At 46.8% G+C, this 13362-nt stretch overlaps 1 protein-coding gene across 2 annotated transcripts in view; it reads left to right on the top strand.

Moving 5' to 3' along the window:
* The window catches only part of DSCC1 (DNA replication and sister chromatid cohesion 1), a 332122-nt gene that overhangs the window by 75380 nt on the left and 243380 nt on the right, over positions 1-13362 (top strand). For both annotated transcript variants that reach the window (XM_069621553.1, XM_069621554.1), the window contains exon 4: positions 10124-10214. In XM_069621553.1, the coding sequence (XP_069477654.1) occupies positions 10124-10214 (91 nt within the window). The remainder of the gene's footprint in view (positions 1-10123; positions 10215-13362) is intronic.

The raw sequence follows: 13362 nt of genomic DNA, 5'->3' as shown, positions 1-13362 counted from the left end.
AGAGAAATTATACTGCGCTACTCGCGGGAAGGTGGGGAAATAAGAGACCATGCTAAAATCGCCATATCACCGGACTACTCCCCAGCAGTACAGAGAGCAAGGAACTCCTTTGTTCCAATCAAGGCCTGGCTTCGGCAGCTGAACCTTAAGTACATGCTGATGTACCAGTCTAGGCTTAAGGTGCTGTACAGGGGGAGAGCCATCTTTTTGGAGACCCCGGCGGCAGCCAACATGTGGTTGGAACATAACATGGCGGAAGGTGAAAAAGCTGTGACATAGCTCGAGCTACTGAGCTATGGGGGGGGGGAGCTCCCGACTACTGCGGCGCCTCTGCGAGCTACCCGGGAAGGCACAATATTGCGGACACATGAATCCACCGCAGCCCAGAGACAGAATTTATGGAGGACGTGGGGTATGCTGGGAAGCTTGACCTGAGTCAACAGGAACACCCCTGCGACAGGACTAGTGTTGACGCATTGCTGACTTGACACAACCCGTGCATGAAGAACCGGATGGGCCAAGACGGACCAGGGGCACCCGAGTGTTGCCTGCCCAGTGCAACTGCTGGGTGCAGTTGGTTAATTTTGGTTTGTTGTTGTTTTAATTGTTGTAAGGTCTTCAAGGAATGGTAGGGTAGGAGCGAGAATGCTTAAGTGGGGAAACAGAGGGCAGAAATGGGAGCGGAAAGGGGAAAATTATCGGGTGGAAACAAAGGGTGGGTGGGAGGCAGAGCTGGGTCATGTTAGACAGCAATGGCGGCTGACATTAAAGTGCTGACGTGGAATGTCAGAGTGTTGGGCACCTACATGCGCAGAAACGGAGTTAAATCCTTTCTGAAAAGGAAGCGAGTCTCCATTGCTTTGCTGAAGGAAACTCGCCTCACTGCTGAGGGCAATGACAATGGCGGGCAAGGCTTCGGAGCAACATACTCTAAATATGCACGTGGGGTGTACACCTGGTTTAGCGATAAAGTGCCATTCCATCCATTATCTAAGGAGGTGGACATGGAGGGACGGTATCTAATACTTGGAGAACGCATCAAGCAGCTGGAGGTCTGCATAGTTAACTCCTACTTCCCTAACTGTAGAACCGCGACATATCTGACCAAATTGAGTGTAAAGCTAGCTCCCTACCAAGATTGTTTTTTCATCTGGGGGGCGGGGGACTTTAATTTTGTTCGCGACCTCGCCCTTGACAGATCTAGCCAGGCGACGAAAGGGGCAAAGGTATCCCCGTCGTCACTCAATGAAGTGATGGAGAACCTGAACCTAGTGGAGGTGTGACAAGAACTTCACCCGGAGAGTAAAGAATGTTCCTATTATTTGTCGCTCCATGGGCTGTATACCAGGATAGACTTTCTACTGCTAGACAAAACACACCTGTCCCAAGGGGTGTCATCGCTATACCTGGGCAGATCAATATCAGATCACTTGCCGCTGCTCATGGAATGGAGGATGAGAGGCCCTAGACCACCCATACCTATGTGGTGCATGCCTACGGAAGCCCTGACGGATGGTGCCTTCTGACGGGACCTGCAGAGCAAAATTGAGGAGTACAAGGACAACCTGGGGAGCATGAAGTGCTGGGACACAATCTGGGAGGCACTGAAAGTTGTGGTCAGAGGGGAAGTCATTGCCAGTGCTGGGGGAATTGGAAAGATGCTGAGGAATGAATTGGAGGCAAATGAGAGGAAGATCAGGCCGATGGAGGCTTGCGCCCAGAGAACCAGGGAGGTGGAACTGGAACTAGCAGCAGTCAGACACAGTTGTCAAAGCGCCTGGGCTAGACTGACCAAGTTTGATTACATTGCAAAAACCACTAGGGCACACTCGGAAGGCGATAAACCAAGCAGGTTGCTGTCGTGGCTGTGCAAGAGGGATCACAGAAATTAAGACAAATTTGGCTTGGTGCACGCATCACAACTGTCAATCAACGATGTTTTCAGTGAATTCTACTCCCAATTGTACTGCCACGACACGATAGTACCTCAGGGAGCTATACTAGTCACGCTAGAAGAAATAGACCTGCCCTCACTTGATAGTTCCCAGCGAGAAATGTTGGACATGGATATAACGGCTGAGGATCTAAGCGAAGCAATTAAATTGCTCACTACCTGTAAAGCCCCTGGGAGCGACGGGCTACCCCCTGAGTTCTACAAGGCATACAGCTCAGAGTGAACCCCGGTCCTGCACAAGGTGTTTAAGGAGTCCTACAACACAAGAATGTTACCGAGGAGTATGCGGGAGACATTAGTTGTCCCGGTACCTAAACCTGGGAAACCCGCAGCTGAGTGTGGTTCGTAGAGGCCGCTAACAATGCTGAATTATGACATCAAAATTCTGACTACCATACTGGCCAAACGATTGACGAAGGTTATAGGGTCCATAGTGCATGGGGACCAGACTGGGTTCATACCAGGTCGTAACACGGCAATAAACCTTTGAAGGCTGCAACCTATTATTGCGCAAACAGCAGACTCGCAGGAACAATACGCGGTAGTCTCCCTGGATGCTATAAAAGCGTTTGATTCTCTATACTGGGAATGGCTGGTCGCAGTTCTGAGGGAATTTGGTCTGGGCGAGTACTTTGTTAGGTGGATCCAAATTCTCTATGAAGCACCAGTGGCTAGGGTGAAGACTGGTAGAATGGTATCGGCACCATGGGACATTCAGAGGGGCACCAGACAGGGCTGCCCACTGTCGCCAATGCTCTACATCCTGGGGTTAGAGCCCATAGCGATCTACCTCAGGAAACAGTTCTTTGATGTGGGCATTAGGGTGGGCGGAATACACCACGTGGTGTCATTGTATGCAGACGGCGTGCTGCTGTATTTAAGGGACCCACACCTCAATGTACCGGTGATCTTGGACGTGCTGGGGAACTTTGCTCGGGTGTCGGGATCTCCTTTAGCAGGGAGAACTCTTGTATATTCCCACTAGCGGGGCTGGTGAAGAAACCAGGGGTGGATCTCCCGAAGGTTGGGCTCCGATGGCAATGACATATGTTCAGGTACCTGGGGCTGAATGTCTTGCACATACCTGAACTGATGCATTGGGTCAACACAGTACTCGCGGTCCGATGACTCAAAGCCCATGAAGTTCTAGTCCAAACTCACGTTATCAGTGATGGACAGGGTCGCTATTGCCAAAATCATAGTGTTGCAAAGGTTACTATACTTCTTCCACAATGGTCACTGCTATGAGCTACTTTGGGGCCCCACTAGACACAGGTTATCTCTGACCACACTTATGCTACCATACAAGGAGGGCGGGGTTCAACTACCAGACCTTGAGAGAGATTACTTGGCAGCACAACTTAGGTTCGTGGCCAAGTGGCTTGCAGATGAGGTCACATCGGAGACTAAGCTGATACAGCAACTAGTGCTGCCTGTGCGCCCAAAAGAAATAATGTGGGTCACACTGAAGCACTCAAGTGACGTCCGAATGACTGTGCATTTAGGCAGGAAGGTTTGGAGGCAGGGCCCTGCAGTTGATGGGATGCGAACACCCCTACTCGCCGAAACCCTGATCGCAGCTGAAATCTGTGCAGTGAGATCAGACCTGGCAAACGTAAGGCACTGGGAAAAGTACAGCCTTTACACCTGGGGAGATATATATTTAGAGGGCGTTTTTAGGGAATTTAAATCCATGGGTGAGAAAGGGGGACTGCCCAGTGGGCAGTTTCTATGGTATATGAACATCAGGAGGGTGGCAAGGAAGAAGTGAAAGGAATGGCCTGAGGAGCCAGAGGCAGCCCCAATACTAACCCTATTACACAACTTGGGCAATGGATGGAAACCGGTAACCAGGCTTTACAGCCTGTTAGCAAATAGACCCAACCCCCAAAGCGATAGGCTGAAGCAACAATGGGAGGCAGATCTGGGAATCGACATAACTGAAAAAGAATGGGAGAGGATCCTGATGTACCCCGGGAAGTGTCACAAAATGCCCGAATTAGGTTGATCCAACTAAATGTTCTATACAGGACTTATCACGCCGAGCAGAATAGCTAAATTCAGTAGCAACACAAACCCACTCTGTCCTTGGTGCGGGTCACAGGGGGCTGGAATGTCGCATATGTTGTGGGGGTGCTGGAAGATGCAATGCTTCTGGGCTGAGATGGAACAGGCCTGTAGAAAGGCTGGTGTGACCCGGTACGTATGGACACCGAAGGAATGCCTCCTGGGAGCCTATCGAAAGATAGGCAAAATTAGACCTATAATTCATTTATGGACATGGTATGTGTGCTGGCCAAAAGGTCCATTGCAATGGCATGGAAAACGGCAACCCTGGAACCCTTATCGGTAATCTGTGTAATTGCTCCCCTCAGGTGTTCTTTACGAATCAGCCACACAATTAGCCAACCCGCTTTGTCTCCCTCCCCATGTACTTTCTTAGTGTAGCGGTCCCTGTCAAATTTGGTTAAGGCTTCTTAATGCAGAGTTTGTCCCGATTGCCTCCACTAAATCCTGTCCTACCCATTTCTCCTTCCCTAGATCAATTTCTAAACTGCTAATTACACCCTCTGATTTTTTCAGTTTTTGGGAGAGAGATTTCCTTATTCCCACCGCTTTTGATATACAACCCCCGTCCCCCGCACTGTTACCTTAAGGGCTTCCCATAGAACACCCTCCTCTTCCACCGATCCCTCATTGTTCCTAAGAAAGGAGACCATCTCTTCCCTTATGGTTACGTTAAAGGCTCTATCTCTGAGTTGTTCTACTCCTAACTTCCAGGTTGTTTATCGCTGGACGACGCCGTCCCATCTGCAGCAGCGTGACCAATCGGGTGTGACCGGAAATTACCTTTTCTTAAGTATTCTGTCTGAGAGAATCTGTGTGCATCCTCAGTGCCTGTCAAAAGATAATCCAGACGACAGTGTTTTGTGCACCGGTGAATAGTATGAGTATTCATTACCATGTGACCCCCCCCTTCCTAATTCCTGCACTATTCTATTAAGGGAACGTGTTGATCGGGGCCGTTGGTAGGTTCCCGTTCGGTCCATGTTTGCGTCTAATCATTTAAACCCCCCCACCCGCCCCATATGAGGATGTCTGGCCTCTCTCTACCCATCAGTTTGCCCATTTTCTGGAAGTAATCTTCAATTTTCCGAACTGGGTGCATACGGGTTCACTATATATAAACTGTGTCCCTCTAACGTGCCCCGTATAATAAATGTATGTCCTTCGTCTCCCATGGTGGTCACCTTCTACCCAGGCCCCACACATTTCCAGGTACCTAAGTGACGTACAACTTGTGTTTGTGTCTTAGTCCCCCAGAGCTTCCCCTCTATCAGGGTCGTCTGAGTTCCCTGCTGTTCCCCTGATTGTACCTCTTTACAGTGAAGTTTGGTTAGTCTCTCATGTGAGCCATCAACCTTCCCTGGTTGTAACAAATTGTAGTGTCAGTTGTTAATCTAGTTAAGGTTCGGTCTTCCGCAATATGTTTGGGCTGTTTCTAGTACCCTTTTCCTTTACCCCCCCCATTCCCACTCCTCCCCCCCACCCCATTGACGAGCTGGGAGACAAAGGTAGGACAGTACTTCTGCTCTTGCTCGATCTCTCGGCCGCATTTGATCTGGTCGATCAGAGGCCTCTGTGGCCATCTTGACTCAGCTGCCCACTTCTCCCAGGAAGCTATCCGATGGATTGAATCCTTCCTGCGTGAGAAAACGATTGAGTTTTCTCTCCATCGGCAGAAGCTGACCCGACCCCTATTCAGTGCGGTGTCCCACAGGGTTCCTGTGTCTCGCCAACACACTCCAATATTTTCACCAAACCCCTGTTTGATGTTCTGGATCTTCTGAGTGTCACGTATACTAAGCAGATGACACTCAGATTCTCCTCCCGCTTTCTGGGGATCATAGTAAGGACACGGAGTTGGTGAACAAGATATATCTTATCATCCAAGCATGGATGGCTACACATGGTTTATGCTTAAATGATAAGACTGAGCTGTTGATTCTGGGTTCACAGGCCAATATCAAAAAAACATGGACAGGAGTTTACCTCATTTAATATTGATGGGAATACCATTAAAGTCTCTACGGAGGTAAAAACCCTGGGCTTCTATCTGGATGCCACACTGTCTAAATCCCTTAATTCATCTACAGATCACGCTTGTAAGTTGCTACAAGCAGGTAAACCTTTCCTCTCTGAGAACAGTTGTCTGATTCTGGCCAGAGCCTTAATACTCTCCAGAATTGACTACTGTAACGCCCTTTACAGTGGGGGCAATAAAACCACTATTTGGAAGCTCCAGATATTACAAAATAATGCCTTAGAGCAGCCCTAGGCACTAACAAAAGAACTCATATTTCATCCCTCAGACGTCAACATAAATGGCTATCCACAAATAACAAAATTCAGCTTAAGACACTGTCCCTGACACACAAAGCCCTTAACAAGGCTGCCCCTAGCTACCTGGCAGACAAATCCCAAAGAAGAATCTCTACCAGGCCAACCAGAGTGGGTAACACCAATTGCCTGACTATACCCAGATTTAGACTTGCCACCATCGGTGGTAATAGTTTCCCTGTAAAGGCAGTGAAACTATGGAACACTATTCCCCAAGACCTGCGTAGTGCCCAACCCTTCCTACACTTTAGGAAAAATGTTATCAAATACATCATCCAAACCGACCCATAGTCTTCCCACTCTGCTGGCCGCTTACCTACTATCCCTTACATAACAGAATGCCACTGTGTGTTATAAGTGGAATGGGCCATATTCCGCTCACTGTCCACTGTTGAAATTCACAGTCACTGTTTGCCTCTACTCTACCTGTTGAGTTGGTGAGTTCCACTTAGCGAATTACCTTTCATACTGTAAACTTGTACATATTATTGTAAATATATAGTCGCCTATTTTGTACCTTGAACTGTGTTCTGTATTTCTGCAATGTCCATTATATGTGTATACTGCTATGTATTGTATTATTATGTAAGCCTTGCATTTGCTTATTGTTGCGCCCTATTACCTCCAGGTTTGGTGCGCGTAATCAAGTGAATAAACAAACAAACCCCCTCCCGGTTCCCTCCCTCCTTCATTACCCTTATTCCCCCATCTTTCTTTGCACGGGAGCAAGCTGTGACGGGGCTCTGTCACTAAACATTAAAACAACAAAAAAAGATACAGGTTGGACCGCTAAGTCCTTCGGTCCCGCTTGAGTCAGCGGGGTCGCAGTCTGGGGCTCGGCCACAGCATTGGCTGTAGATTCTGTTGCTTCCATTCTTCCTACTCCATGGTTGTGTAGAATATCTTACATGTTGTGTCTGTAGTAGTCTAAACCTTTAAGTCATCATCACTTTTTATCTTCTTTGCCGTTCCGTACCTCCAGGTTGGTGGGTTGGCCGTATTTGGAATCTAACCAGTTCCAGGCTTCGTTTGGTGTAAGGAAGAAGTGTGTTCGATTATCTGCTAAACCTTTTAGTTTGGCTGGAAAGAACATTATATATCTTGGGCCATGTTCCCGGAGTTTCCTATTCACTGAGTCAAACGATCGTCTTTGTACCTCCTTGTGTAAAGTCTGGGAATATCGGGATCCGTGCATCTTCCATCTGAACATTCCCCTGTTTCTGAGCCTCTTGCAGGATTGCGTCTCGGTCCCTGAAGTTGAGGAGTTCGGCTATTATGGCCCAGGGTGGTGCTGCCGGAGGTGGCGGGTGACCGGGGACCCTGTGCGCGCTCTCCACTGTGAACAATTTGGAGAGGCCTCGGGGTCGCAGTATGTCAGTACTATCTATTCCACAAAGGGCTCTGTGCTATCGTCCTCCATCCGTTCTGGGACCCCCCACCAAGCGAATGTTACATCTCCTAGAGTGTACTTCAGCGTGCTCTGCTCTATCTTCGAGGGTTCCCGTGGCCCCCACGAGGCCCTTGATTTTGTTGTGCATTGTCTGCTATGTCCTCCAAGTCGCTTATCTGTTGTTCAGCTGACGCTACTCTCTCGTTAACTTTTCCCATGTCTGCTCGTACCAGTGACACATCTACCCCTACTTCTTGGATCATATTTTCCTGTAATTTCCGTGTGTCTTGAACAGATGTCATGAGGTTCTCCAGGGTCACTGCACCTGCATCCGCTGGTGCGCCTGGGTCTCCCTCTTGCTGGTCGGGGTTCTGTCTGGCTGTTTTAGGCTTGGGGCCACCATAGGCTTCCATTTTTTGTTGGTCTTTCACCATTTTGTGGGTGGTCGTCGGGATGGTTCCTGATTGATGTATCCCGACCTTCCTTATTGGTGCTGCGCCTGAATCTTTCCCTCATGCGTTCCTTCCATCCGTTCCCTTCTTGGACCTCTATAGGCACCCCGTGGTCATTTGTCCTCTAAGTGCCCTGTGGGTATTGCGATTGTCATCCTTTCCCTTGTTCTCGCTCTGCCAGCTGTGTGCCTCTGCACCTTGATCTATAGTATTAGCTCCCTTCCCCACCGGATGCGGCGGGGACTGCTCCTCGACTTGTGCACAGTAGTGTGGGGATTCTCCTGGTGTCCTATTTGACAGGACCGGACGTATGCCCAATATATTGCCCAGAACACCCTGTTTAGGAGTACTTCATGTGGTGGCTCCTGCATATGGTCTGCGTCAGTGTTCTACCCCAAGGGAGTGCAAAGGAGGGCATCCGGTCTTTCCTCCTCCGGGGTTTCGTCTGATTGGGTGAGCACTGCCTTTGCTCCTGCTCCCGTTGTGTATGCTGATCTGGTTGCCGTTTGTATGAAAGTTTCTTGTCAATCCTTTAACATTGGCATGTCAGGGCCGACCGATTGCAGCATCTTTTCATTCCCTGCAGTTGCTTGTTTCTCCCGTAATCTGCACAGCAGGTTTAAAAGTTCCGGCAGTCTAGTTCCCCGTCTGGTCTGGCTATCGGTCTGATCTGCAATTATTGTAGTTGACTGTACGTGCAGCGTATATGTCATAAACAGCGCTCGGTCCCCCCTCCGGTCCAGCTATCAAGTATGTCTGTGTTCGGCTTGGTGGAGACGGTCTCCGTTTTGGCCCGCGTTCCACCTAGGATTCCCCTCTTTCAATGCGTTGTAGATTAATAACTGCCTCTTAAGCAATTTTTAACATGGATCTGCGCCCTCTCCCCTATGGGGTGCCCGCCCTGAGGTTCCGTCCTCAAATCCGAGCGTGGTCAGGGATAGGACTCGGCGGAAGAGAGTCTTCCAGTGTCCACTCCAGTGTCTCATTCTGGCAAGGACTGCTGCATTACCTCCGATAGTGTTAATGGACTGAAGTCCTCCAAGAATGCAGTCGCCCTCGTTATGGGGCTTGCTGCAATGCCTCTCCAGTGTCTCCACAGTGCGTCTCGTGGGTCCGGTCCTGCATCGGTCTCCGTACCACGTTTCCTGCAAAATGGCGCACGGCACTAGGTGGTTCTCGCATCGCGCCGATTTATTCTTTTAGCCTTTCTATCTCACTGTGAGGGTGTTATTCCACAGAGGAGATGTTTGGATTGCATAGTTGTATTTTACAGCAAACAGCAGCCGGTTTCGGGATGTTTATTTTCAGGATATTGAACGACCTCCGCGGAGCAACAAGGATTAGGTCTACATCCTCGCTCTGCACAACCCAGTGGTCAGCAGAACATTCTTGACAACAAATGAGCACACTCAAATAAAAACCTAATCACTTTGAGGTAGCTCTTAGGCTAAACATTATTTTTTTGGGATTTGTGATAAATATTGTTCTTAGTTTTGGGTAGTTTAGGTGGCACATTAGCACAACCTGTATGTTAGGAAACATTAATGGTATAGATGTGTAGAGGTCAGGGCTAACCTGTTGGAGGCAGATGGAGATCTTGAATGTTGATCCCTATGGGGAAATGCACTCGGGCAATTTCTATCACCAACCATAGTCGATCCTTGGCAACAATAGTTGGCAATTTCAGCGCTTTAATACCCTTGGCTGATCATCACCATCCCAAGAATGCTGCCGACAATTGCCAGTGCATGTATTGTAGTTGTGAGTGATTCACGTAAAAAGCAGCTGTGGCTAAGCACATGGGTTGTTAATTTAGTAAATGGATGTGTCGGTTTGGCCTGCATATGGTATTTGACTGAGTAGGAGCATTTTATTTATTTATTTGCATATGATTTTGAAAATATCTTAAATTGTTTTCTATTACAGTACACAACAGAAGAGTTGCTAAACCAGATTCAAGCCAGTGAGCAAGAGCTAATGGACCAATTGCAAGTTATTCATGCTTGCAAAATTGATGGTATGTGTGTGATGTAAAGAAGTCTTCTAAAACGCACAGCTGCCTTTTTGGCTGCATTTTGTGAAGTTCAAAAAAGCCAACTGGTTCTTCTAGTTACTTACTCCTGTTTCTTGGGCATAAACATTTAATGTGCATCACACTTGCTGTTATTACGTTTTATATGGAACATCATTGTTTGCCTGTATCACTTACATCGCTTTATCTCTGCGGTTTTTGGCTTTCGTTATCGCAACAGAACAGTGTGAATTTTAAGATGTCTTGATTGTGAATTTAATAAAGGTTGAAAGACGACTGGAACAATTATTAGTGTCCCTCTTTGAGCATTTTAGCACTAAGTAGACCACTTCTTCAACCTGGTCCTGCTGATGCTTAGTGATGTGCCCTAACAATCCCTAACAATCCAAGTCAGAAAGGGTTATGGGCATCTCCTGGAGACCAGTCCTTTCCCCTCTATTAAATTATGGACATTTTGGGTTCATAAGACTGTGCATTTCCGTCAGGAGACAAGCATTTCTGATATTGGCACCTACTGTAGAGGTGGATATATCCACTATATAGATCTGAATCAAGTATCAGTGGATAGGCAGCATTTTAAAACCACTTTTTGCATAGTTTAAGGTAGTGGTCCATTACTAGGAAACAATCTAGTTATTTGAACTTTAGGACACCTCAGATGCAAACCATCCAGAGTGAAGACGGCGACTGGTCCGCTTCTGCTTAGCAACGTTGATCTCTGGCGGCCAAGACTTTCTTCAGGGCCTTGTTGTAGTCTTTGTTTGCAAATGAGGTTTTGAAGCTGCTACAATGTGTCGCCACAGGATCTTTCACCCCAAGCGGGTATGTTTCCATATGCTATGGTTCAGTTTGCTGCATCTGAGAATTCTGTTTTTCCTCTGCCTATCATGTGATTAAGTACTGTAAAGCCACGTCCACCCACTGGCAGCGGTATCGCAATTTATCTTTTTCCTTTGTGGGGCACAAAGGCAATGCTCATGTAAGGTTTATTATTTTTCTTAGCAAGGTTTTCTGGCTGTATTGATTATCTTGAACAACACTTAACTACTTGGGACTCACTGCCACTTCCAATTGCACCACTTCTCTTTTATTAATTTGTCTTTTTATTGTTTCTTAAACCCGATAGGTTAATGTATCCGAATTCCAATTAATCATATCCGTCTTTTAACCACCCTCACTCTTCACAAGAAGATGACATTAAATCAGACTAGTCAACTCAGAGCTTCTATTTGACCTTGAAGCTGACAGACATATGGCTGTTTGTGGGCCTGTGGGTCAGGTAAAGTCTCAATTTGCCCTTTTAATGTTCTCCATAGATTCCCCCCAAATTGTGATACATTGGCCCAGTGTGTTCTGTATGGTAAGAATTATTCTAAAATGTCAACCATCCTTCTGTATCACATCACATCACTGTCTGGAGTACAAGAGTATTTCCACATGGCCACAATTACTTGACTGGCTGCTAACAGGGCTTTGGTTATCCATCACAATCTTTTTTTGCCATAGGGTATACCCCAACTGGTATGCCAACAGACGCACAGCTGGGTCTTTTGGCGCAGCCTGCCTCAAGATTTTTTTATCAATTTCAGTTACAATTGCCCCATTGAATTGTTCCAATTTAGGAATGTTTCACCAAAGTTGTTTAAATATACCAACCCTACCACAACCCCTCTAATAAAGCCCTGAATTGTAATTCACATATTCTTCGTGTGTGCCAGAAGCCAAATACAGACCTGCTTTCTATGCTGGTAGCTCAGACTAGTGGGAGTGCCCTGTTGGCCTCAAGCCTTGTCCACTGTCCCCAAGACCTGAAATTCTGAGTGAAGACCAAATGCTTAAAAGGTATAAGGTCATGTGTCACCAGTGCCTGTACCACAAGAGTGCTAGACATCCAGTGTCTGATCTGTATATACTGCAACATTTGTTTTTCAAATAAAGTGAAATGTTCCTTAAATAATGTCACATTGCTATCTTGAATCACAGGTCACAAATGTGAACTCACCACTAGCCAATGGTGAGTGATAATTGAAAGAAGAAATGGTATACTGTGTGCATGTGGAGCATTGCGTTTAGGTGGTAAGTAACTCTGTATGCCTGGCTAGCGGCCTGCAATTTTAAAAATGTATTCCTTACTGTATAATATGTGCTATAAATTCAGACCCTCACTTGCACCATCTATGAAAAGCCCAAATCTCAAATACCGGGAGAAGTATGGATTACTATGGACAGGAGTGCGCAGAAACACAGAAGTATTTAATCCCTATTCTAAATTAAAATTGTAGACGTTATATAGACATAAATTCATACAGGACTAATGGTCTGTCCTTTTTACAGCACCATATTAAGTGTCTCGCGTACTTTTTCCCCTACATAATTTTCTCTTTCCAGGGTCTCCCTGACCTTTTTGTATAATTTAGTCACAAATAATGCACAGTTGTGAAGATGAGGTTATTTTAAAATGTTAGGCTATTGCGGTTTTCCCTCCTTTCCTCCCATGGCAGTATAACATAACATCACGATAGCTAGCCTGGGAGGCATCCCCAGCCAAACCTAATCCAAAATATGCTCTGTAGTTTGGAAGCAGAGTTTGAAATGGCTGGCGTGGGAGAGCAGTCATCTTAATTTATGTTAATCTGTCGCAATCACCTTTCATGTGGCAAGGCCAGAGACTTTCAAGATCTCTGGCCTTGCCACATGCGCCGAAACAATGCAGGAAAATGTGCTTAGTTTGTCCCCTAATGACTCGTTATCAGGGGGTCAAGTCCTAAAAGTGTGGGGACCTAATTAACATACCAATTGAATTTGGTGTCACCAGAAATGAGCATATCAAGGTGCCCTCTGAAAAATGTTGGAACTCCATCCACCTGCGTACACTCGCCTTCAGCCCTGCTCGTTATGCAAACGCAGAGTTGTTTTTTTCAAAATTAAACTTTATTGGCATTTTATTTAAAACGTCACAGGTCCGCAGTAAAGCATTCGCTTATAACCAACACAGTTAAACTTCCGCCCTTCCCCTCGCCTTCCCTCTATCCTTGCAGCAAAGTTTGTCTTCACAAAGTCTAAACAAAGGATGGTACCTAATTTCCAACCAGGCAGCGCAAGAGCATGCTTATCCATGAATCTTGAGAGCATC

Source organism: Ambystoma mexicanum, chromosome 5q, assembly GCF_040938575.1.
Source record: "Ambystoma mexicanum isolate Mex_15411 chromosome 5q, UKY_AmexF1_1, whole genome shotgun sequence".
Classification (NCBI taxonomy): Eukaryota; Metazoa; Chordata; class Amphibia; order Caudata; family Ambystomatidae; genus Ambystoma; species Ambystoma mexicanum.
The sequence above is the reverse complement of the archived record's forward strand: the minus strand, read 5'-3'. Positions and strand labels throughout refer to the sequence as shown.